The sequence below is a fragment of the Rhinopithecus bieti genome, unplaced genomic scaffold (assembly GCF_001698545.2).
Source record: "Rhinopithecus bieti isolate Rb0 unplaced genomic scaffold, ASM169854v2 scaffold_1558, whole genome shotgun sequence".
In the NCBI taxonomy this organism is placed as follows: Eukaryota; Metazoa; Chordata; class Mammalia; order Primates; family Cercopithecidae; genus Rhinopithecus; species Rhinopithecus bieti.
In genome coordinates, this window is record NW_016803701.1 from 2,325,632 (window position 1) to 2,353,465 (window position 27,834).

The following is a 27,834-nucleotide window of genomic DNA, read 5'->3' on the forward strand; positions in this document are numbered from 1 at the left end:
AAAAAAAAAAAAAAAAAAAAAAAAAAAAACACGCAGTCCCTTACTGACTAGGTGCTTCCTGACTTCAGTGACAAAGCATCAAAGAAACCAATCCAGAAAAAAAGGTTATCATTGTCCAGGCCTTCTTGTAAACTAGCAGCTGATGTTTATCTTTTCCCTTCAAGGCTCAAAGTTAACAGCTTTACAGACAAAGGCAGTCCTGATCATAAACCCTACTGCATTTGCACAAAACAGTAGTGTTGGCCTATCCCTTTCTGCCTTAAAGCCTGATGCTTGCTTCTTGTGATGGTTAATACTGAGTGTCAACTTGATTTGATTGAAAGATGCAAAGTATTGATCCTGGGTGTGTCTGAGACAGTGTTGTCAAAGGAGATTAACATTTGAGTCAGTGGGCTGGGAAAGGCAGACCCACCCCTAGTCTGGGAGGACACCATCTAATCAGCTGCCAGCGCAGCCAGAATATAAAGCAGGCAGAAAAACGTGAAAAGACTAGACTGGCTTAGCCTCACAGCCTACATCTTTCTCCTGTGCTAGATGCTTCCTGCCCTTCAACATTAACTCTAACTTCTCCAGCTGTGGGACTCAGACTGACTTCCTTGCTCCTCAGCTTGCAGCTGGCCTATTGTAGACCTTGTGATCATGTGAGTTAATGCTTCTTATATACTTCTTATATATATCCTATTAGTTCTGTCCCTGTAGAGAACCCTGACTAATATACTTCTTTTCTTTATGAACAAATGTCCTTCATGGCATTTTTTTTTTTTTTTCCAGAATAGGGCACATTTGTCTGCATTAAAAACCTGTTCAGGCAGATATCCTTTCTCCTCAGTGATTTTCTTAATGGTGTCTGGGAATTTGCTGCCTCTACTTCTCCTGTTATCTTGACATTTTTAAAGCCAAACCTCTTTCTAAAATTATCAAACTATCCTTTGCTGGCCTTAAATTCTCCAGCTTTAGATCTTTCACCTTCCTTTAAAGTTGTCATATAGTAACTTTGCTTTTTCTAGAATCATAGTAGAGTCCATAGGTACGGCTTTTATAGCAATCCTGTACCCACAAAAAAGCTGCATTTTTAATTGGAGATCAAAAGGTATTTTGCAAAAAGGGCAAAGTTTTAATGCCTGCTGGTGTAGCTGCAGCAAGAGCTTCACAAATTTCCTTTTTTTTTTTAATGGTACTCATACTAGATTTATTTATGTTGAAATGATGGGCAAATGCAGCTACAGATCTCAATCTATCATACTTATCAAGCAATCAGTTCTTTATTGTAATGTCATGACTCTTCTCTGCTTCTTGGGAGCACTTCCAGTATTACTAGAAGCACTAGATATGGGTCCCATGGTATTATTCAACGTTTATAATACTGTACTACCCACAATGAAAAATATATGAGAATAGAACCACGAAAGATCACTTTTTGTGATCCACTAAAGAGACAAACTGCTTATGCAGAGATGATTAGCATTATATAACATCTTAAGGAGATACTTGCAACTCTTTAGCTTACCACAATAGCAACATGAGGTGACTACAAAATTATTATAGCAGTACAGTACATACCACAATTAATTTTATGCAATTATGACTGAAAACTGCATCTTTACATTTGTTTACATTTCTCTCGACTCCAAATGTCCCCACATAAAGTCTGTAAGGGCTTATGTTCATACAGTTTGAAAAATTTTAACTTTTTATAGTAGATTTGTGTATATTTTATGGTAGTAAATGATGAAATAGATGAGTATCTGTATATATTTTATGCATGCATGAATATTTTAGTTTTTGGATATTTCTAAGCTACACAGTTTTGAGTTTTTTTCAAATTGTCTCAATCTCTAAAAAATTTTCTCATTTATTTAAAATCTGCATATAAGTGTATCCATGCAGTTCAAACCCATGTTGTTCGAGGGTCAATTGTATGAGAAACTGAAATATGTCATGCATATTACCATTCCAATTTTTCACATTCTATCTGCAGTGCCTCCAAGCCTGCCCTCTTCTTATTCACATAGTGCTAAATGTAGCCACGTTAATTTTTACGAAGCCAACTATGCTTTGAAAGGTCCCCTGTAAAGAGACTGCCAGACTGTAAATAAGGACCTTACAAGCCTTGCTATCACTTTCATTTTATCTTGTTCTCCACCACTTTTTTTTATACTGGGTTTTGATCTTTTCGTTCTCATTCTTTCCATAAACATAAGTCAAACTCCACACAGCCCAAATGAACTGCATCTGAATTGGTAAAACATGTTTTAAAAAGTATAATTTACCCAATCTCTTTTCTCTATCTCATTAATATTGTCTATGACTACATGAACCACTATATATTTAAACATTTTATCTGAGCTTACTATAAAATACCTTGTACAAACCAAATATGTTCACGGGTATACTGACTTTGAGGATGATGATATGATTGCTGAATCGACTGAAACAGTGTTCTGCATAAAAACACCTAAGGGACTGATCTGACAAGTGTCTCAAAAGCAGGACAGAGAAACATGAATATGCATTAAATGCCTAAGTAGAAAAAACAGATACTTATGTAGCAAGTGACAGATGGCAATATGAGAATCACAGTGTAGGAAAGGCATTTAAATAACAAAAGTAATACCTTTCTTACTCTATAGCACTGTACAAATAAAAAAGAGAAGCCTCACCTGTCATCTCTGATGTGGTAGAAAAATCCATAACCATTGTGTACCATGGGAACTACCACTCCCTGGACTCGTAAATAGCCAACCAGACTTGTTGAGAGAACAAAATTTCCACCTCCTCCGCTGTGTGGCACAATAAAAGGACATTTTACTAGGCCTACAGATGCTTATATTGTTTCTAAAAAGCATTTAACATATAAAAAAAAGAAGCTAATTGATGAAGTTGTTAAACACTACACTATATTACCTTTTGGAAAAAAGTGGGTCCGTAAAGAGTTCTGGAACAGGAAGACCTTCCTCTTTCGCTATGAGTAAGAGACCTAAAAGGTGACGATCAAATCCTGCAATGAAATCCCAAATCTAAAGTTAGAAAAAAATTTTCACCATGAGAGATTTTAAGTCAGAAAATTTTAACATAAGTACCTTTTCCAGCTGAACAATCTTTCATCATTTTATTATGCTTTGCAAAAGCTCGTAACATCTTTTGCTGCCGCTCATGAAGCTGTATTAAAAATCGAGAGACACTTCAATAACACACTGTGCAAAACCCAAATAGAAAAAAATCCTAAGCTCATTGTAATTAGGATTTGGGTAATTTGGGAGAGGAAAGAAGATTTCTAGGAAGATCTATAATACATACTGCTATATCTTTCCCTCAGTTATTCTATTGCCTATTCTTCCCTGTATGTCCTGCTTCTTATTTCTTTCCTGGAATAGGAAACTATGAACTTGTGGGCAGCACTGAAGTGACATTAACAAGTCACTTGTTATAAAGTGTGTAACATATACACTATAAAGATACAAAGATAGAAGCAAGATTTCAAAAATGAAAGCATAACTAAACAAATGACAATAAAACAGTTCTATAAAATTAAGATACAGGCACTCATATATAACCACATCTAGCAAAACTAAAGAAACAAATATAATACTAAAATAACAGTGAGAAGGAAATTTGCTGTTGTCTAAATGCTTCAAAAAAAGAGTATGAAACAAAGCATACAATTGTCCTGGTTCCAGTATATGAAACAAGAATCTGTGATTTCAAAAACATTCAACCACATCAAGAAAACCCTCCTTTTAATGGCACCTTGGAACTTCTGCACTTTATTAGTGTTGTTCTAAAGGTAGATAAGAAGTCCTGAAATACCTAAAGTACTGAAGACCCTTTGCCTAGAAATTAACACAAATGGGGTCCTTTTCCCGTCTTCCCTGTTTCTTAGTCTTTCCAAGAAGTACACACTTAACTGGTGAATGAACAAATACTTTAAAAACCTCAAAAAAGATGTCTCAAAGTATTTTAATGATCCAGGAAAACTGAAGCAAAGAAGTTAGTTACTCAAAGACCACAGTTCCTTTAGAACAATTAAACAAATCTTGTGAGTTTTTTCTTTTCCAATACTCACACTGACGGAAGGATCCTGCATGGACTGGCACCACCTGACTGCTTCAACTGTGCATGATCGCATAGTCTCTGTACGGCCATGATAAAAACATCTTGTCATAGCTGTTTCATAGCAACAACCAGGGCTACAAGAAAAAAATTAAAAGAGTGTATCATAAGAAATAAAATGTTCTAATATCATTACAGATATAGTTGCCTAATAAAGCTAGCTTTGTTCAGAGAGTAAGCCCTTTAACACAGATAGGTTGGAGATTTTCAATAAAAAAGAGCCTATTTTCAATACCAAAGAGCAAAAAGTACTCTGATAATGTGGGCTGTTTCAAAGGCATGGCTGCTGTCAGGTATACATTATAGCCTCTAAGATGGCCCCCTGTCATTCCTGCCTCCTGCTATTTATGCTCTGCTGTAACCCCTCACTTTTGAGCGCAGGCTAGACAGTGATTTGCATCTAATGGAAAGAGTACAGCACAAGAGATGGGATATCACATCTGAAATTAGGTTACAAAGAGAGCTCTCTCTTGTTCTCTTATTTCTCATCTGAAGAAAGTCAGCTGCCATGCTGAGGGCTGCCCGATGGAGAGCCCTAGTGGCAGAAAACTGAGGACAGCCCTCTGGACAACAGCTAGGGAGGAACCAAATCCTATTAGTTCCCGTGGGTGAGGTGAGAAGTGGACCTACCCTCAGGAGAGCAGATGACAACAGCCTTGGCTGATACTGACTATAACCTCATGAAAAACCTTAATTAAGTCAGAGGTACTCAACTAAGCTGCATCACAAAAAAATGACCCACAACATTGTGATATAAAATTACCGATCCATAAAATATGCGATATAAAAAATGTATGTGTTTTTTTATTATATTTGATTATTATATATTATATATATAAGATCATATATAATCTTATATATATGATTATTATATATTATAATAAATCTGGTAATTTATTATACAGAAATAGGTAATACAGAGTCCTTGACCTTTAGTGCCTCCATATAGAACACGAAGGACTAGAATAAAGTAGAAGTATAATTTAAGAAGTTCCCCAAAGTGATACCTGTTTTCCTGGGTTGGAGAATGATATAGCAATTTTAGGTATAAAACTCTCTTACTTTCTTGTTGGTTAGAATTTGGAGTCAAAGAGATCAAATAAAGTGAGAGTGAAAAGTCTCTGATGTGGGTACTAAGAGGACTCAAACAGTTTTCAAGCCTCTTCTGTTCAGTGTTTCTGTCTCTGGAGTGAAATGGTATCCCTTCAAAGTGTGAAGAGAAAGTGTGAATAATATTTTTAAATAGCACTAAAATAACATTCTTTCAGGAAAACAAATTAAAAATAAACGCAGTAAAATGAGTAACAAAATATTACCACTGTAACCTCAAATGAAATAATGCATCTTAGCAATGATCTTCAATGACTACTAAAATGTTAGGTAAAAAAATTCAGGGAGCAAACTTTTTATAATAGATGCTGGCTGACAAGTAAACACACTCTCAATCTTAAACTATGGAGTAGAAAACAAAGAGCATTAACTATTTATTATTGTAAAACATAACCAAAATAAGAACTGATGCTTATTATCAATCCTCTAGCTCTAACTACCAGTTTACAAGACACACAGGAGACTGAGCAACATGTTAAATATCAACATGGGACTACAATCAGGAAAATTCAGAAAACTCTACAAGATAAATGACCCAGTTTCTTCATCAAATCAAATACAATAAGAGAAAGGTAGGAAAAAGATTCCCATATTTAAAAAAGACTTAAGAGGCGTATCAATCGAATGCAATGTGTAAAATTTATTTGGAACCTCATTTGAACATATCTTCTGTATAAAAAAAATACTACGCGAAATTTCCAATGCCAGCTATGATGAGCTAGTTTGCAGCAAGCAAGGAACAACAACAAAAACTGGATTTAAAAAACATCTATTTGAAGGCTTTGCAGAATTTTTTTTTATTATACTTTTAAGTTCTGGGATATATGTGCAGAACATGCAGTTTCATTACATAGGTATACATGTGCCATGGTGGTCTGCTGCACCCATCAACCCATCATCTACATTAGGCATTTCTCCTAATGCCATCCCTCCCCTAGGTCCCCACCCAATGACAGCCCCCAGTGTGTGATGTTCCCCTTCCTGTGTCCATGTATTCTCATTGTTCAGCTCCCACTTATGAGTGAGAACATGCGGTGTTTGGTTTTCTGTTCCTGTGTTAGTTTGTTAAGAATGATGGTTTCCAGCTTCATCCATGTCCCTGCAAAGGACATGAACTCATCCTCTTTTATGCTGCATAGTATTCCATGGTATATATGCACCACATTTTCTTTATCTAGTCTATCATTGATGGGCACTTGAGTTGGTTCCAAGTCTTTGCTATTGTGAAAAGTGCTGCAATATACATATGTGTGCATGTATCTTTATAGTAGAATGATTTATAATCCTTTGGGTATACACTGGGATTGCTGGATCAAATGATATTTCTGGTTCCAGATCCTTAAGGAATCACCACACAGTCTTCCACAATGGTTGAACTAATTTACGCTCCCACCAACAGTGTAAAAGTATTCCTATTTCTCCACATGCTCTCCAGCATCTGTTGTTTTCTGACTTTTAATGATCGCCATTCTAACTGGCATGAGATGGTATCTCATTGTGATTTTGATTTGCATTTCTCTAATGACCAATGATGATCAGCTTTTTTTCATATGTTTGTTGGCTACATAAATGTCTTCTTTTGAGAAGTGTCTGTTCCTATCTTTCACCCACTTTTGGTAGGGTTGTTTTTTCTTGTAAATTTGTTTAAGTTCCTTGTAGATTCTGGATATTAGCCCTTTGTTGGGTGGTTAGATTGCAAAATTTTTCTCCCATTCTGTAGGTTGCCTGTTCACTCTGATGGTAGTTTCATTTGTTGTGCAGAAGCTCTTTAGTTTAATTAGACCCCATTTGTCAATTTTGGCCTTTGTTGCCATTGATTTTGGTGTTCTAGTCATGAAGTCTTTGCCCATGCCTATGTCCTGAATGGTATTGCCTAGGTTTTCTTATAGAGTTTTTATGGGTTTAGGTCTTACATTTAAGTGTTTAATCCATCTTGAGTTAATTTTTGTATAAGGTGTAAGGAAGGGGTCCAGTTTCATTTTTCTGCAATGGATAGCCAGTTTTCCCAACANTCTATCATTGATGGGCACTTGAGTTGGTTCCAAGTCTTTGCTATTGTGAAAAGTGCTGCAATATACATATGTGTGCATGTATCTTTATAGTAGAATGATTTATAATCCTTTGGGTATACACTGGGATTGCTGGATCAAATGATATTTCTGGTTCCAGATCCTTAAGGAATCACCACACAGTCTTCCACAATGGTTGAACTAATTTACGCTCCCACCAACAGTGTAAAAGTATTCCTATTTCTCCACATGCTCTCCAGCATCTGTTGTTTTCTGACTTTTTAATGATCGCCATTCTAACTGGCATGAGATGGTATCTCATTGTGATTTTGATTTGCATTTCTCTAATGACCAATGATGATCAGCTTTTTTTCATATGTTTGTTGGCTACATAAATGTCTTCTTTTGAGAAGTGTCTGTTCCTATCTTTCACCCACTTTTTGGTAGGGTTGTTTTTTCTTGTAAATTTGTTTAAGTTCCTTGTAGATTCTGGATATTAGCCCTTTGTTGGGTGGTTAGATTGCAAAATTTTCTCCCATTCTGTAGGTTGCCTGTTCACTCTGATGGTAGTTTCATTTGTTGTGCAGAAGCTCTTTAGTTTAATTAGACCCCATTTGTCAATTTTGGCCTTTGTTGCCATTGATTTTGGTGTTCTAGTCATGAAGTCTTTGCCCATGCCTATGTCCTGAATGGTATTGCCTAGGTTTTCTTATAGAGTTTTATGGGTTTAGGTCTTACATTTAAGTGTTTAATCCATCTTGAGTTAATTTTGTATAAGGTGTAAGGAAGGGGTCCAGTTTCATTTTTCTGCAATGGATAGCCAGTTTTCCCAACACCATTTATTAAATAGGAAATTCTTTCCCCATTGTTTGTTTTTCTCAGGTTTGTTACAGATCAGATGGTTGTAGATGTGTGGCATTATTTCTGAGGCCTCTATTCCGTTCCATTGGTTTATATATCTGTGTTGGTACCAGTACCATGCTGTTTTGGTTACTGTAGCCTTGTAGTATAGTTTGAAGCCAGGCAGCATGATGCCTCCAGCTTTTTTCTTTTTGCTTAGGATTGTTTTGGTTATACAGACTCTTTTTTGGTTCTGTATGAAATTTAAAGTAGTTTTTATTTTAATTCTGTGAAGAAAGTCAGTGGTAGATTGATGGAGATAGCATTGAATCTATAAATTACTTTGGGCAACAGTTAAAGCAGCCAGAATATGAGGGCCAAGATCTGGATAGAAGAGCAGCTCTTTGAAGTGAGGTACCTTGGAGTCTTGGCTCCAGGCCCACTTGTCTGTGTAGTCTTGGAGGAAGTCCCACCTGTTTAGGGACCTGGAAGATATCATACCTACCTGCTCCCCAGGAATAGACCCACCAAAACTGTGCATTTGACTATGGACACAGAAGCAGCCCTTTAACCCAGCTCCAGTCCTACTCAATGGTGGTCCTAGAGATAGTCCCATCTGTCCAGGGATCAGGCAGGAGCCATGCCAACCTGTATTCTCATAACAGCCTGCTGACTATCTAATACATAAGCAGTCCCATGACCTGGCTGCAGCCCCACTCAACTGTAGCTCTGGAGGCAGTCCTGTCCACCCAGGGACCAGGCAGAAGAAAGTCCTTACCTGCTGAAACAAGTCCATAAAAACTGGAAGTGATTTATTTAAATGCATAGACATCAACACAAGACTACAAGGATAGGCAAGCCTGACTCCACTGAAGAAAACTAATAAAGAAATCAAAATGGCATACTAAAAAATTCAATAAAAAGAGTAGTAATGGAGTAATTAAGGAACAAAAACAATATAAGACCTAAATAAAACATATAACTAAAGTTGTATGTTTTATTATCAGTTATATGTTTTATTATCTTCTTTATCAGTAATTATTTCAAATGTAAATAATTTCAAATGTAACTCTCCAATCAAAGAAAGAGATTGGTAGACTGGACTGAAAAAACCTGAAAAAACATGATCCATCTACAGGCATACCTCACAGATATGGCAGGCTCAGTTCCAGACCATTGCAGTAAAGTGAATATTGCAATAAAAAGAGTAACACAAAATTTTTGGTTTCCCAGTATATACAAAAGTTGTATTTACATGATACTGTAGTCTATCAAGTGTAAAATTCAATATGTATAAAAGCCTATTGGTTCTGCTTTTCTGAAGAACTCCAATACAGATCCTTATCTTACACCATATACAAAATTAACTCAAAATGGGTCAAAGACCTAAAGTAATAGCTAAAATTATAAAAATATTAGAGGAAAACACAGTGAAAAGACTTCATGATACTGAATTTGGCAGAGATTTCCTGTGTATGACACCAAAAGCACAAGCAACAATAGAAAAAAATAGATGAACTTCATAAAAACTTAAAACTTTGTACATCAAAGGATACTATTATGACAGCAAAAAAAGACAACCAGCTACAAGGAGGAGCTGGTACCATTCCTTCTGAAACTATTCCAATCAATAGAAAAAGAGGGAATCCTCCCTAACTCATTTTATGAGGCCAACATCATCCTGATACCAAAGCCTGACAGAGACACAACAAAAAAAGAGAATTTTAGACCAATATCCCTGATGAACATTGATGCAAAAATTCTCAATAAAATACTGGCAAACCNAGCAATGACAACAAAAGCCAACATTGACAAATGGGATCTAATGAAACTAAAGAGCTTCTGCACAGGAAAAGAAAGTACCATCTGAGTGAACAGGCAACCTACAGAATGGGAGAAAATTTTTGCAATCTGCTCATCTGACAAAGGGCTAATATCCAGAACCTACAAAGAACTCAAACAAATTTACAAGAAAAAAACAACCCCATCAAAGAATGGGCAAAGGATATGAACAGACACTTCTCAAAAGAAGACATTTATGCAGCCAACAGACACATGAAAAAATGCTCATCATCACTCGCCATCAAAGAAATGCAAATCAAAACCACAATGAGATACCATCTCACACCAGTTAGAATGGTGATCATTAAAAAGTCAGGAAACAACAGGTGCTGGAGAGGATGTGGAGAAATAGGAACACTTTTATACTTTGGTGGGACTGTAAACTACTTCAACCATTGTGGAAGATAGTGTGGCGATTCCTCAAGGATCTAGAACTAGAAATACTATTTGACCCTGCGATCCCATTATTGGGTATATACCCAAAGGATTATAAATCATGCTGCTATAAAGACACATGCACACATATGTTTACTGCAGCACTATTCACAATAGCAAAGACTTGGAACCAACCCAAATGTCCATCAATGACAGACTGGTTTAAGAAAATATGGTACACATACACCATGGAATACTATGCAGCCATAAAAAAGGATGAGTTCATGCCCTTTGTAGGGATATGGATGCATCTGGAAACCATCATTTTCAGCAAACTATCACAAGAACAGAAAACCAAACACCGCATGTTCTCACTCATAGGAGGGAACTGAACAATGAGAACACTTGGACACAGGAAGGGGAACATCACACACTGGGGCCTGTCGTGGAGTGTGGGGAGGGGAGAGGAAATAGCATTAGGAGATATATGTAATGTAAATGACAAGTTAATGGGTGCAGCACACCAATATGGCACACGTATACATATGTAACAAACCTGCATGTTGTGCACATGTAACCTAGAACTTAAAGTATAATTAAAAAAAAAAAAAGACAACTCGCACAATGGGTGAAAATATTTGCAAGTCATATATGTGGTGAGGGTTTCATATCTAGAAAATATAAAGAACTTCTACAATTCTCAAACAAAAAGAGAAACAACCCAATTAACAAACATGTGAAAGACTTGAATAGACATTTTGTCAAAGAAGATAAATAAATGACCAATGAAAAAGCATGAAAAGATACTCAACATCATAAGTCGTTACAGAATTATAAATCAAAACCACAAGGAGTTATGCCACTTCACAAATGACTAGGAGAGTTATAATTTTTTTTAAATGGAAAAATAAGTGCTGGCAAGGACATTGAAATGTACAATGTTACAGCTACCATGGAAAAGATTTTGCAGTTCCTCAATTCCTCAAAAAGTTAAAGAATTATCATACAAACCAGCAATTCCACTCCTCAAAAGACTTGAAAATGGGGACTGAAACATATACTTGCATATAAATGATCATAGCAGCATTATTCACAATAGCCCAAAGGTGGAAATAACGTAAGTATCTATCAACAAATGAATGGATAAACAAAATGTGGTATACATCCAATAATGGAATGTTATTCGGCCATAAATAGGAATGATGTTTTGATTCTACAACATGGATGAACCTTGAGAATATTATCATAGGTGAAATAAACCAGACACAAAAGGATAAACTGTAAGATTCCACTTATTCGAAACAAAAGGATAAACTGTAAGATTCCACTTATTCGAAATATCTAGATCAGGCAAATTCATAGAGACAAAGAGATGAGAGGTAACCAGGAATTGAGGAATGGGAAAGTTATTGCTTATGGGGCACAGGGTTTCTGTTTGTGGTGATGAAAAAATTTTGAAAATAGTGGTGAAAGCTATAAAACATTATGAATGTAATTAATGCCACTGTATTATATACTTAAAAATGTTTAAAATGGCAAATTTTGTTATATATATTTTATCACATTAAAAATTAATTGTTTAACAAATAAAGGGGATTGTGTTTATAACACATGTAGAAGTACAATGTATGACAGCAGCACAAACAATGGGAGAAGGAAATGGAGGCATTCTATTTTAAGGTTCTTACATCATACTTAAAATGGAAAATATTATTTGACTGTGTAGAGTATGATTTTTAAAAAAGTATTTTGTAAACCCTAGTGCAACAACAGTTGATCTGTGAACAACGAAGGTTAAACTGTGTGGGTCCACTTAAATGGGAATTTTCTTCCACTGCTGCTACCCCTGAGACAGCAAGACCAAACCCTCATCTTCCTACTCCTCCTCTGCCTAACTCAAGGTGAAGATGAGGCTACAGACCTTTATGATGAGTCACTTAATGAACAGTAAATATATTTTATCCTCCTTATGATTTTCTTTTTCTTTTTTCTTTTTTTTGAGACAAACTCTTCCTCTGTCACCCAGGCTAAAGTGCAGTGGCATGATCTCGGCTCACTACAACATCTACCTCCTGGGTTCAAGCAATTCTCCTGTCTCGGCCTCCTGAGTAGCTGGAATTACAGGTATGCACCACAATACTCAAATTTTTGTATTTTCCATAGAGATGGGGTTTTACCATGTTGGCCAGGCTAGTCTTGAACTCCTGACCTCAAGTGATATGCCTGCCTCAGCCTCCCAAAGTGCTGGGATTACACAGGAGTCAGCCACCACGCCCAGCCTCCTCATGATTTTCTTAACAAAATTTTCCTTTCTCTAGTTTACTTTTTTGTAAGAATACAATATATAATACATACAAAATGTGTGTTAATTGTTTTAATGTTATTGGTCAATAGTAGGCTATTAGTAGTTTTGGGGGAGTCAGAATTCACACTTGGACTTTCTAATGCACTGGCAGCTTGGGGACCCCTAACCTCCATGATGTTGAAGGGTCAATTGTACAAAAAAAAAAGAAATATAGCTGATGTTGGAAATAAAATGAAGCAATTTTTTTAAAGCTCTAAAAATTCAAAAGAGAAAGAAAAAAGAACAGATGGGATAACTAGAAAATAAAGAGCAAGATGGTAGACTTAAACACAAATTTAGATAATTATACTGAATTTAATGATCTAAATAACATATTTAAAGACAGATATTCTCAGACTTGATAAAAAAGCAAAACTGAGAGGAGTCATGTTACCACAATGGCAGAGTAGAAGCAATCTGGCTTCACTCTTCCCCACAGAAAACCAAAACAACTATCCAGTACCAATTACCCTCACGAACATCCCAGAAACCAAAATGGAGGCTGTGATGATCCCAGGGGGCCAGAGAGAAGCAAAAAACTTCAAGCAGAAGCTTAGAGAAGTAGACTACTCCATCCACAACACCCCGCCCTCAAGGTGCCGGGCCACATGTGGAAAAACTCCCATGGACTCACAACACTACACTGAAAGAAGTCAGATAAAGGCAGACAGACACCTTTATCTCCATGTTGGGTTCCTTCACAGAAAAATCATTCCTGCTTCAACCTAAGGGAAGCATCTTTGCCTACAGGGTAAAAAAATCCTAAAGGCAGCCAAAGACAATGGGTAGAGACAGGGTTAGCAATCCCCAGTGAACAAAACTCAGTGATCACTCTTCATCTCAGCCAAAAAAGACACCAAATCAGAGAGGTTGTTCAGCAGTATCATGGTTTGGAAGCATGCTCCATGAGTCCATGAGGCTATGAAGCCCTAGCCAGCCTTCCCATGTCACCAGGGTATCCTTTTGTTGTAGACACTCCCAGTCCACAACAGTAAGCATTCTGAACTTTTACAAGAGCTGCAAAAGTTAATCTTTTGACAAGATAAACAATATTGACAAACCTGTAGGTAGAATAAAGAAAAAAGAAAAGATTCAAATAAATTAATTCAGAGATGAAATGAGATATGGTAACCAATACCACAGAAATATAAAGGATCATTAGACACTATTATGAGTAACTATATACCAACAAATTGGAAAACCTAGAAGGAATGGATAAATTCCTGGACACATACAACCTAAGATTGAAACATAAACCATAGAAAACCTAAACAGACCAATAACAAGTAATGTGATTGAAGCAATAAAAAGTCTCTCATCAAGAAAAAGCTTAGGACCTGATAGCTTCACTGCTGAATTCTAATAAACATTTAAAAAAAGAACTAATACCAATTATACTCAAACTATTCCAAAAACGTGAAGAGGACAGAATATTTTCAATCTCATTCTATGAAGACAGCATTATCCTAATACCAAAACCAGAAAAGGACACAACTAAAGAAGTAAACTACAGAGCAGTATCCCTCCCAGATGAACACAGATGCAGAAATCCTCAACAAAACACTAGCAAACTGAACTTAATAGCACATTAAAAAGATAATTCACCATGATTAGGTGGGATTCAGATGGTTCAACATATGCAAATTAATAAGCATGATACATCACATCAACAGAATAAAGGACAAAAACCATATAATCATTTCAATAGATGCTGAAAAAGCATTTGATAAAATTAAACATACCTTCATGATAAAAAAATTTTCAACAAACTCAGTAAAGAAGAAATATACATCAAAACAATAAAAGCCACATATGACAAATCCAGAGCTAACGTCATACTGAACATGGAAAAACTGCAAGACTTTCCTCTAAGATCTAGAACATGACAAAGATGCCTACTCGCACCACTTTTATGCAACATAGCGTTGGAAGTCCTACCCAAAGCAATTAGAAAAGAGAATGAAATAAAGAGCACTCAAATTACAAAGGAAAAAGTCAAATTGTCCTGTCTGCAGATGACATGATCTAATACTTAAGACACCAACAAACAGCCATTAGACTGATAAACAAATTCAGTAAAGTTGCAAGATATAAAATCAACATATTAAAATCAGTAGCATTTCTATATGCCAAAAGCAAACATTCTGAAAAGCAAATTAGGAAAGCAATCCCATTTACAACAGCTACAAAGAATATAAAACACCTAGGAATCAACTGAACCAAAAAAGTAAAAAAAAAAAATCTGTACAAGGAAAACTATAAGACATCGATGAAAGAGGGAGGACACCAAAAAATGGAAAGATAGCCCATGTTCATTAATTAGAAGAATATTGTTAAAATGTCCATCCTACTCAAAGCAATCTACAGATTCAATGCAATTCCTATCAAAATACCAAAGATAGTCTTCACAAAAATAGGGGAAAAAATCCAAAAATTCATATGGAACCACAAAAGACCCAGAATAGCCAATGTAATCTCAGGAAAAAAAAAAAAAAAAAAAAAAAAAAGCTTGAGGCATCGTATTACCTAACTTCAAAATATACCACAAAAATATAGTAAACAAAACAGCATGTTACTGGCATAAAAACAGACATACAGACCAATGGAACAGAATAGAGAACCCAGAAATAAATCCAAGTATTTACAGGCATCTCCTTTTCAGCAAAGGCACATTAGGGAAAGGACAGGCTCTTCAATAAATGGCTCTGTGAAATCTGGATATCCATATGCAGAAGAAAGAAACTAGACCACTATCTCTCACCAGGTACAAAATTCAAATCAAAATGGATTAAAGCTTAAATATAAGACCTGAAACTATAAAACTACTAAAAGAAAACATTGGGGAAGCTCTCTAAGACACTGAACTGGGTAAATATTTCTTGAGTAATACCCTACAAGCATGGAAGCTAAAGCACAAATGGACAAATGGGATCATATGAAGTTAAAAAGCTTTTGCACTGCAGAGGAAACAATCAGCAAAGTGAAGAGGCAACCCACAAAATGGGAGAAAATATCTGCAAACTATCCATCTCATAAGAAATTAATAATCAGAAAAATAAGGAAATTTTATCTGACTTAAAATGGACAAATAATCTTTTGTTGTTATTGTTGTTAGACAGTGTCTTGCTCTGTCACCCAGGCTGAAGTTGCTGTGGTATGATCTCAGCTCACTGCAACCTCCGCCTCCCAGGTTCAATGGATTCTCGTGCCTCAGCCTCCGGAGTAGCTGGAGTTACAGACATGTGCCCCCACATCAGGCTAATTTTTGTATTTTTAGCAGAGACAGGGTTTCGCTATGTTGGCCAGGCTGGTCTCAAACTCCTGACCTCAGGTGATCTGCCCACCTCGGCCTCCCAAATAGCTGGGATTACAGGTGTGAGTCACTGTACCTGGTGACAAATGATCTTAATAGACATTTCTCAAAAGAAGACATACAAACAGCCAACAAGTATATGAAAAATGCTCAACATCACTAATCATCAGGGAAATGCAAATTAAAACTACAATGAGACATCACCTCACCCCAGTTAAAAATGACTTTTATCAAAAAGATAGGCAATAACAGATGCTAGCAAGGATGTGAAGAAAAGGGAACCCTCATACACTATTGGTGGAAAGTAAATTAGTACAGCCACTATGGCGCACAGTCTGAAAGTGCCTCACAAAACTAAAAAAATAGAACTACTCTACAATCTGATGATCCCACTGCTAGGTATATATCCAACAGAAAGGAAATCAATATATCAAAGAGATATCTGCACTCCAATGTTTATTGCAGCACTATTTATAATAGTCAAGATATAGAATCAACCTAAGTGTCCATCAACAGATGTATGGATAAAGAAAATGTGGGCCGGGAGTGGTGGCTCACACCTCTAATCCCAGCACTTTGGGAGGCGCAGGCACGCAGATCACCTGAGCTCAGGAGTTTGAGACCAGCCTGGCCAACATGGCGAAACTCCATCTCTACTAAAACTATAAAAATTAGCCAGGCATGGTGATGGGCACCTGTAATCCCAGCTACTCAGGCAGGGAGAACTGCTTGAGCCCAGGAGGCGGAGGTTGCAGTAAACCAAGACCATGCCACTGCACTCCAGCCTGGGCAACAGAGCAAGACTCTGACTCAAAAAAAAAAAAAAAGAAAAGAAAGAAAATGCGAGATATATATATATATATACACACACACAATGGAATATTACTCAGCCAAAATTTAAAAAAAAGAATGAAATCTCTTTATTTGCAGCAACATGGGTAAGGCCGGATGACTTTTTGTTAAGTGAAATAAGCCAGAAATACAAAGACAAATATTGAAGGTTCTCACCTATATATAGGAGTTTAAAAAATTGATCTCATGGAGGTAGACAGTAAAATGGTGGTTAATAGAGATTGGGATGAATGTGGGGAGAGGAGAATGAAGAAAAGCTAGCTAATGGGTATAATGGTACAGTTAGATGGAATAACTTCTAGTGTTCGATAGCACAGTAGGTTGACTATAGTTAACAATAATTTGTTGTATATTTCAAAATACCTAGAAGAGAAGACTTGGAACATTCCCTACACAAAGACATAATAAATGGTTGAGGCAGTGGATATCCCAATTACCGTGATTTGACCATTACACATTTTATGCATGTATCAAAAAAAATCACATGTACCTGATAAGTATGTTCAATTATAACTTATTTATCAATGAAAAAGCAAGACTGAGGGACTTCCACTTCCTCTTAGGATGTATTAAGTCACAACATTAATGTCGCATCTAAGAATGAGTAAAGGCTGGATAATTTATAAAATCACAACTTTTCATGAACCCATCAGAAAACTGACGTTGCAAGAAAACCAAGCGATCTGAATGCCAAAGAACGACCAATCCTCTTTCAGATGAGAATAGACACTTCAAAAGTCATCAAGTGGATACTGTGATAAAGTAACAAGGAAAAACTGTGAAACCACCACAGATCAGAAATCTAATAATCTACTGATAGAAGTACAAATAGGACACAGTACCAGCTGGGAAAAAAGTGAGCAAAAACACTGAGGAGTTAGGATGAAACAGCTACAAAAAAAGATATACCCTTGGACTTCAAGACTGTGAAAATAGAAACTGAATGGTCCTTACTGTCCATGAAGTCTGTAATAGGCCAGCTGAAGTGCAAGCTGAATAAATGTATCCGGATGAAGCATCTTGTTCTTGGTTAGCTTTTTGCCGAAAGATGTAAAGGCATAAGCCGCAATCTGTAGATCAGATGCCTAACAAGAAGAATTAAATGAGAACAGTGAAAAATCATCTAAGGAAAATACACCAAAGAGACCCAAATTATCACCTGCATTAAAGTAATTACCAGACATAAAGAATTAAAGGTGTTAAAGGCATAATTTTAAAATGTTTTGTGCAGACATGCTTGGATGACAGCCAAATTTTTACATATGGTTGTTAAAAGAAAAAATCATGATTATTTAAGAGAAAAGTGAAAAATATACCTCCTTGAGATACTGAGCTTTAGCTTGGCTGATGTCATTTAATACTTTCTCATCCACAGTGAAAATAAGCTCTTCTGGAAGTGGTATATCTCGTACCTTCTCTGAACCCTGAAAATAGGAACAACTTAAAATATTTTATCTTTAAAATTATTAGGAGAAAAAAGATGAAATACTCATTCAAACATACCTTCCATCTTCCTTCATTCTGAAAAATTTTCTCATCCACATAATAACTGATGTTCACCATAACCATTGCATCAAAAGGGGCATGCTAAAATGAGAACACACAAGATTTCTGAATATTTTATGTCAACTTAAAATTTGACCCAATATTTTATTTTCACTTTGTGTCTATTCTTAACAGATAATACAGCATACAGTCTTCAAATGCCTCACCTCCTGATGATAAGATATAGGATTCCCTATGGTTCAGTAACTGCTGTATTTTATTTTTTGGAAAAAAAAATTGTTTAAATTTGGAAGCACCTAGTAAGGCTCCTGGTGGGGCTTGGGGTGATGAGGGTGTACAGTGTATAAAGTAACTAATAAACAATCTAGATAAACTAATTGCTATTTTTACTAGAAGTCAAAGCAAGTGTATATACGTAATACGAAGATGTTCTGGAATTGTAAGAACGGGGTGGAAAAGCAGATGGGGATGGCAGCCTATCTGAAAGCATTTGGGATGGGCATGAACTTCTTTAGGTAAGGACCTAGGCCACTTAGTGAATATTAGAAAGCATAACCATTTTGTGTTTTTTATATATATGAGGGTCCTGATGTGGTAATTCTCAGTTTAAGAAATGTGGGAAAGATAGGCTGGCTGTTACAAGGGTGTTTCAGGTTTGCCAGGTATATTTAGAGAAAGAAATTGCAGTTAGTGAATTTTCCCATCATTTATTTTGAAGAACAAAGTTTTTGCCCGCATTTTCCCCATGTTCCTCAGATGAGAGTTACATCAGATGGTTCCTTGTGACTGTCACCACTTTATATTAGACACAGATATCATTCATGATCTGAACATGACACTGAGAGCTTGAGAGGGAAAGAAGGGAAGTCTCAAGATATGGGCCCAGTTTCAGAGGAGTAATTAGGTGTCTTAAATGTCACCCTAACACTGTAGTTCTGTAGCCTGTATCATGGCCCAGTGGAGCCTATAAACACAATTTATTGTTACCAGGCAACAACTACATCAGGAAAGGCTTTTGAGGGAGGTCAGTATAAGATGCCTGAGCAGTTTATCTGCCAGCAACAGCACACATGACAAGACTCACAGGTCACCGACAAACCCATTTTCTAACAGTATCTCACAACTGTGTGGTACTTTACAATTTTACAAAGAATTTTCAGATATTATCACATATACTGTTTCATTTAAGACAAACAGTATCAGTTTCCAACTATTTTACTGGAGCCAGTAGGAAATAGCAAGAATGAAGGATGTCTCTTTGAGTTATAATTCTAAGCACCCATCTCCTAATGGAAACCTAATAATCTCAAAAAAGTTAGAAAATATACAAAATTCCAATGTTATCCTGATGCTTTATTTGTTCACATAATTTTTGCCTTTCATTTCTTGCACTTACACAGAGGCAATATGTGTTGACAAAGTGTTTAAGAATGTAGGCTTTGGTTCTGAATTCAAACTACTTCCTAGTTGTGCAATAGTAAGAAAGTTACTTTGCTTTCTAATTAAACTGCCTCATTTCTCAGTAGAGATAATGCATACATACATACAGATGCTGTGAAAAATGATTTTTATACCACTTATACCGTACTTACTAAGGATCTGGCTCACAGCAATAATTAGTAACTACTATTATTATTAACTAAAGTTTTTACATGCTTCCTGTGCACCCTCTGCAAAGCCTTACAATAAAGCCTACAATATAGAGAAGACAACATAGTTGACTTCAGGATTATAAAATATGAGGGAAATGGAATTAATATAATCACAAAAGAACATATTCAAACAATTATAATTATGGAACAGCAACATGGCTTGAGGGTAAAATAGCTTTATTTTACAGTACATATACTTCTTTTCTTTTCTTTCTTTTTTTTTTTTTGAGATAGGGTCTTATTCTGTTGCCTGGGTGGGAGTGCAGTGGTACAACCATGGCTCACTGCAACCTGGACCTCCTAGGCTTAAGTGATCCTCCCACCTCAGCCTCCCAAGTAGTTGGGAGTATAGGTATGCATTACCATGCCCAGCTCATTTTTTATTTTCTGTAGAGATGGGGGTCTCACTATGTTGCCCAAGCTGGTGTTGAACTGCTGGAATCAAATCCTCCCACCTTGGTCTCCCAAAGTGCTGGGATTATAGGCATAAGCTCCCATGTCTGGCCTACAGCATATGTATTGCACTAATGATGATTTACAAAGGTTAAACTGCACTATCTATAATCATCTTAGGTTAGAAGGGAAACCTCCATGGAATTTAACGCAAATTATCAGGTGGAGATAATCAGATCAATTTTATAAATATATGCATGTTAATGCACACACATACAACATGTCCACACACTATAAAAAAGCACCTCAGTTGTGCTGAGAGATATGCTCATTATGAGCCCAGTATTCTTTATTCAGAGACAGACAATATTATCAAAATTATTTTCATCCTGAATTTGTGTGAACAGTAGGATGCCAGTGCTATTAGTAAAAATCAGTTTAGCAAAAGGTGTTTTTTGGTGGGCTTGGGAATGAGGGACGGAAAGCACAATGAGTTACTCTTGATGAGATTGATTTACTCTTATGTAACAATATAACATCCAATTTGAACAATTTAACATATAATGAAACACAACTCTCAAATGAGAATAATAGGTAAAAGCTAAAAAAGTATAGCTGCGAGTTACATATATAACAATAGGTCAATCAAACTATTTAAATCAGGGAAGAAAGTGGTCAGAGGGGGAAAAGAGTGATGAGTATTAAGGTCAGTTTCAGAATCAGTAGATAGGAAAATACTGTTAAAAGAGGCAGCGTCAAAATACATATGCAGCAGACAGGTCAAAGAGAAATCAAGGGAAGAAGCCAGGGGGCAGTTAACCACCTTACAAAGGGTAGTCTGCAAGGAATGGTAAGGTCATAAACCAGACTGAGGAAGGTCAAGGAGAATCAAATGAGGAGGTGAAGAGATGAAAACTGAGGCAATTAACAAGAACTATTCTGTCAACAGTAGACTCAAAGGAAGAGTAAAGAGAACATCTTCAAAATGACTCGTGGCACCTTTTCACTGTAGCTCTGATGAGATACTCCAACAGACATTCACTTTCAGTACCTATTAACCAATCCACCTTGTTCTGAAGGCAACCAAGCACCACTTTGTAATGGTTTGAATGAGACTGATTCTACCCACTAGATTCCAAGGTTGGGCATGTGACCCAGGCCAAGCTCATCCAACCACCTGATTCCCCAGGATGGGGACATGAATCACACAGGCCAATCACAACTGATGAGGATTATTTCAGGAACTTTGCCGGAACCATTGGAAACAAAGAAGCTGACAATTTCCTTTGGGAGTCAATAAGTTATGAAGAAAGCTATGAAGACATGAGACTGCTGGTAAAACAATCACATTGGGCAGTCTATCTAAATATGAAGCCAAACAAAGGAAAGCAGCACTAAAAAATGGGAAGAGATTTCCAATGAAAGCATTTGAACACTGAAGTCAGCTTTACCCAAATTTAGCTACATCCCTTGCCAACAAATATCTTCTTAAGTTAATGCCAGTTTGATTTAGGTTTCTATCACCTAAACCTGAATACGGATTAATACAACTACTGAACCCTATTTTTTTTCTTTTTTCTTTTTTTTTTTGAGACAGAGTCTCAGTCTGTTGCCCAGGCTGAAGTGCACTGACCCAATCACCGCTCACTGCACCCTCAACCTCCCAGGTTCAAGCGATCCTCCTACCTCAGCCTCCCAAGTAGCTGGGACCACAGGCGCACAACACCATGTGAGGCTAACTTTTGTATTTTTTGTAGAGATGGGGTTTCATGCCATTGCCCAGGCCAGTCTCCATCTCCTGGGCCCAAGTGATTCACCTGCCTTGGCCTCCCAAAGTGCTGGGATTACAGGTATAAGCCATCAGGCCCAGCCCTAAACCCCTTTATAAAAAATTTTCTTGGTTCATAGACCTCCTGAATGCCTATCAGACAGTTAGTAGACAGAGCTAGTAAAGACATCCATGGGAGGGGAACAGAAGAGAAACAAGAAAAGTTGTTTTTTTTTTTTTTTTTTTTTATGAAAATGGTCAAAAATGGTAGTAACTGCCATTTTAATATCCACAGCCTAAATAGTGTTCCAAAGATTATGTGTCATTTTAGGAAAATAGTTACCTAGTTACTAGGTGAATCTTAAACTCCATAAATATATTCAAATGCATTGCTCTGTGCATAGAACACATACATAATGCCATATAATACCTTTTGAAATAGGTATTCTCAGCAAGCAGATAATACTGGGTTTTAAGAGCTTACACTACATAAATACTATATGCAAATTCCATTTTGCAGATATAGTACTAACAAACTGTTGGCCTCACTACAGAAGAAAATAACTTGTCCTATACTCGACTTTCACTGAGAATTCATAACTAAACTTTTCACCAAAGTGCCATAAAACTAAATTAGTATTCACTTATACTGTTCCCCAGCACAAGTATTTATGGTTTATTGCCATTAATTTAACCTAAAAGATCAAAAGAGAAAAAAATTTCAGTAGTTTACTTACATCACAATTACAGCCAAATACTCCATTAGAAAAGGAAATCAAGTTATAGGATTTGTCACCCCAGCGTACTGTTGGATCTCCAATAAGGATGGCTGCAAGAATCTAAAATAAATTTGATTTTTCCAAATTAAAAGGGTTTAATATTGGTTTGTAAGAATTCACATCTTAAACACATATATCATCTCACCATTCCTCTTCAGGTCAACCAAATTTAATAAAATGATAATATAGTTATACTCGAGAGAGTAATTCTGGCCCTGACTTTAGGGGTTTCTCAAAATCTCAAATCAAGAAAATCCTACCGGAAAAGAAAATGCTGGTACAATATTCATGAATGTTTACGGAACATAGAATTGAGAGAAGGCTTTGTAACTTGAATAGGATAAAAGATCTTGATAAAAGTTTAGTCATTAAAGTCTAGTTAGGAGGAAATATTTTAAGAATTCATTTCCTACTAAATCTGTTTTTCAAACTGTATACTTTGGCCTACTAATGGATCATGAAATCAATTCAGTGCATCACAATCAATATTCCTTATAAAAAAGGAGAATAAAATAGACTGTAAATATCAGTGTACCTCACAGATAATAAAAGTAGTTAGTGTTCTGTGAAACTCCTATTTTATATATGTGTTTGCATGCATACACACATGTATATATAGTGGGCTGCAATCTAAATGTATTTGTAACTAAAAATTGTGGTCAAAAAAGTCTCAACAACACTGCATTAAAATACGTTCTTCCTTAAAAGAAGTCTGGTGATTCTCCAAAACAAAACAACAACAACAAAAAACCTCTTTCCTTGCTACAAGGTTTTCAATCCTTGATATTCTTTTCCTATTATTTAATACCAATTAATGCATTATAAAATAATTTAAGTATTTTCAAAAGACTATGAGATTTCTAATACAATTACTATCTTTTATTATTTCCTGGGAAACTGAAATGTCACCCTGGGAGTGGCAGGGGAGCATAAAATAAGGCCATATTTACCCTTAACGTCACTGACGTCGATGTGTTCAGTAATTAACCAAATGACAAAATAAATGACTTAAAAGGGTGACATAATTCTTAGGAGAGACACTCCCAAGTATGGTGTCAAGATACACTAGTGCAGGTTATGATTAGGTTCTCATTTCACCTTTGGCAAGAAAAGTTCATTAACCTAGAGGTCCGTGTGAAACAGAAGATAGTTAAGTACCTCAGAATAATCCTCTGGTGTTACATGTGGACTGTCATCCTCCATGGAATATACCAGTAAACTACTCTGAATTTTTTCTAACAAGGCCAAGTTCTCTGCATCAAGACCAATCAGATACTCTCGTGCCTAAAGGGCAAGGAGATGATGATCAAATATTACAACTGAAATACAATACATCAAAAGAGCTTGTTAGAGAAAAGCTTCGTTAAGAAAAGTGTAAATCAGAACCTTAGCCCATCGAGTTCGCTCCTCACTAGTTAATGCTGCAATCCCAGGTCCATCAGGTTCACTATGGCACTTCTTGTGGATATATGTCAGTTGTCTTATGGAAGATGAAAAGAAGATTCAAAAACAGTACAAGCAGAAAGTAACTACTTTGGCCTTTAAAAGGTCATAACATTGATCAATATTTAAATGTTTGGATATATTACCCAAAGAAACCACTTATGATGCCAATAGATTTCCCACAGCACATATTTTTAAGTGGTTGTGTTCTATTAACACCCAAAGCATATTTGACAATAATTTAATTTCAGTAAATAAATTTAGTTATTGGCTAAATTTAGTTTGGCTGATATATACTTTTGAAATGTACATGCACTTCTAGGTTACAAGTAAATATCCTTTTACTGTAAATATCCTGACAATGGAGAACTTGAAAAATATCCGGGTAATCAATTTCACAAATATCATGTACATCTTATCCAACTAAAAACTATGTGCATATATATTTAACCAGAGGACTTACTGTATACTCAATTAATACCTGTGTTTTACCAAAAAAAAAATAGAAATACCATGTAATCAGTTTTAAGTATTTTCATATGTGGCAATTTGTTACTTCTAATAATTATATTTTAAAGAATCTATTAGCTAAGGATAAACTACTTCCCTTCCATAGTATTTTATGCTCCCAGATTGATGAGTTTCATGTATCTTTAAACATACAGCAGATAAATAACTGGGTTCTCCCATAAAGAAATTTTCATCAGTCAAAAATCCACAGAGCTTTAATTTAGCTCTACTTCTTCATGGCACATGTTAAGAAATTGCTTCAATTTAAAAGCTTTCAAGGTTTTCTCAGGAAGTGAGCTAATGTAGCTTAATAAATGGTCAAAAACCACCACTAGTAGCCATCAGTTCTGACTTCATCATTCAAAACTGGAATTCATCATTTATCTACTGATTCGCTTACTCTCCTCTGTTTGTTCATCATATCTGTAACACTGATAAAGAAATAATTCTCTTGCTGAAAAACTCCCCCCTTTTCATTTGCAAGTTAATGGTGTCCTGAGGAACAGAATAAGGGTTTCTTCACCAATCTGCATCTATAGCGAGAGCAACTTGCCCTGCCTCCCTTCCTGCTTACTTGTCTTTAGTAACTACTGATTTTGCTCCAATTATAAATAAACTTTTGCAGTTTGTGGTTACTAGCATAAACTCTGAATTTCTAAATAAAATCAACCTGTTTCTCTCCATATGGTACTTGTTGCTACCTTTCCGTTATCAACTACCTCAAAGCACCAGTTTTGACTATGAAACTTTTTCTTCCTCCCTGAAATGATCATTTTCATGTTCGTTTTACAAGGTGGTCATTATTACGGAGAAATTACAAAGGAAAGTGTGTTAAACCTGAAATGACATTTTAAGTTTGATAATAAAAGGTCACATAACTGCCCAAATCATCACCATTAAGAGATGCAGATTTGGTAACAAGATAATCCCTCTTTTCCTTTAACTTGGCTAACTATGCAACTGTTTTTCAGCTACACATCTAATTTTTTATATTTCAAAGCACAAAGATTTGTATTAAAAATATCTGCATTACAGAATCATATATTTTAAAATATTCTATACTCCACACAATCCGGCTTTTTCTTCATCGCTTTCCGTTCACTCTTTAATTTACTGTCCTCGATTTTTGTTCTCCAGTGATCATCTTGAAACTGCTCTTCTGAAAGTCACCAATAATGTCCATTAAGGAAACCTAGTAGCTTTATCTAAGTCTAGTTTTCCTCATTATTGAATTTTGACACTCAGGAATGAATGTTAAAATTATCTTCTTGAGTTTTTCACACGGTCCCATTGTGGTCTCCGTATCTCACTGAAGTCTTTTTCACTGACCATTTGTTCTCCTTACACTGCTGAATGTGTCCTTTCCCAAATTTCTGTCACTGGCCTTTCCAAGCTCCTCTTGTAAGTTTCTCCCTCGGTAATCTCATCTACTTCTTTAATAGTTTCAATTATCACTTTCATGTAAGAGGCAACCAACTCTCTAACTTCAACACCATTTTCTCTCTCAATCTCTGTTACCAAAGTTCCAAAGTTCCAAAAGCTTGTTGGATATCGCTACTTCAATTCCTGCCAACATTTCCAATGAAATGTACATTTAAACATTATCTCCCCCCTTTCCCACAATTTTTTTTTTAAAGATCTTAAATAATAATGTATGTATAAATCTTCATGTCCTCAGATTAGGCAATGGTTTCTCATATACAATACCAGAAGCACATGTAACAACAACAAAAAAGATAAAATTGGATTTTGTCAAAATGAAAAATATTGTGCATCAAAAGAGGCCATCAAAAAAGTGAAAAGCCAAGCCTAGGAGATATAATTTGCTAAATTATATATCTGTAAAAAGACTTATATCTAAAGAACTATTACAATTCAATAATAAAAAGACAACCTCATTTAAAAATTGCCCAAGTAACTGATTAGACATCTCTCCAAGGAAGATATGTACAAATGGCCAAAAGGTATGTGAAAAAATCTTCAACATCATTATCAAATATAAACTACAATGAGATCCCACTTTACCCTTACTAGCATGGCTACAATAAAAAAGGCAGACAATAAGTGTTGGTGAAGATGTGGAGAAACTGGAACCCTAATATACTGCGCCATTTTGGAAAACTCTCTGGTAGTTTCTCAATAGTTAAACATAGAATTACCACATGACCTGGCAATTCTACTCCTAAAATATACCCAAGAGAAATGAAAACATACATTTACATGAAAACCTGTACACAATATTCAAGGAAGCATTATGAATAATTTACTATTTGTCTATTATTCATAATAGACAAAAAGTAGAAACAACTCAAATGTCCATCAACTGATGAATAGTTAATAAAATGTGGCATATCTGTAAAACAGAATGTTATTCAGCAATAAAAAGGAATAAAGCATTCATACATGCTAAAACATGGATGAACCTTGAAAAAATTATGCTAAGTGAAAGAAGCCACACACAAAAGGCTACATGTTGTAAGATGCCATTCCTATATTAATGAAATGTATAAAATAGGCACATTTATAGAGGCAGAAAGTAGACTGGTGGTTGTCAGAACTTTCGGGGTTTTTTTAAGGCAAAAACAGAAATCTAGATGTTTATGTAGAATTTCGTGATTTTTAAATAGTGATTCAAATTCTGCTATCCAAGCAAAATAAGTCACAGGCTGAATGTAGCCCATGAAGCACATGTGTTCAATTTCTGGAAGAGTGGCTTTGAATAATCCAATTATAAGCCTGATCTAATAATTATATGTCAAATTTAAAGCACACTAACTAAAACATGTAATGGGAAGACATACAAATATTATCCAAGATATAAAAGCAAATGATTAAAAAGATAAATCTGCCTAAATCAAAATTAAGATTAGACAATTTCCAAAATTTGCTTCAAGTTACCTGGAAGAAAATGTTTGCAACACACATAATCTATAATGGATTAATGTGGAGACCATATAAATAATTGCTATAAATCAATAAGAATAAAGT

The 27,834-nt window shown here is 35.8% G+C and overlaps 1 protein-coding gene across 1 annotated transcript in view; it reads right to left on the reverse strand.

The window, feature by feature from the left end:
- Positions 1-27,834, reverse strand: part of CROT (carnitine O-octanoyltransferase) — a 54,863-nt gene that overhangs the window by 5,037 nt on the left and 21,992 nt on the right. Inside the window, 10 exon segments of the mRNA XM_017851688.1 lie at positions 2,661-2,780; positions 2,905-2,998; positions 3,081-3,159; positions 4,064-4,187; positions 17,750-17,880; positions 18,112-18,219; positions 18,299-18,382; positions 22,852-22,953; positions 24,052-24,177; positions 24,280-24,373. Coding sequence (XP_017707177.1) covers positions 2,661-2,780; positions 2,905-2,998; positions 3,081-3,159; positions 4,064-4,187; positions 17,750-17,880; positions 18,112-18,219; positions 18,299-18,382; positions 22,852-22,953; positions 24,052-24,177; positions 24,280-24,373 — 1,062 coding nt within the window.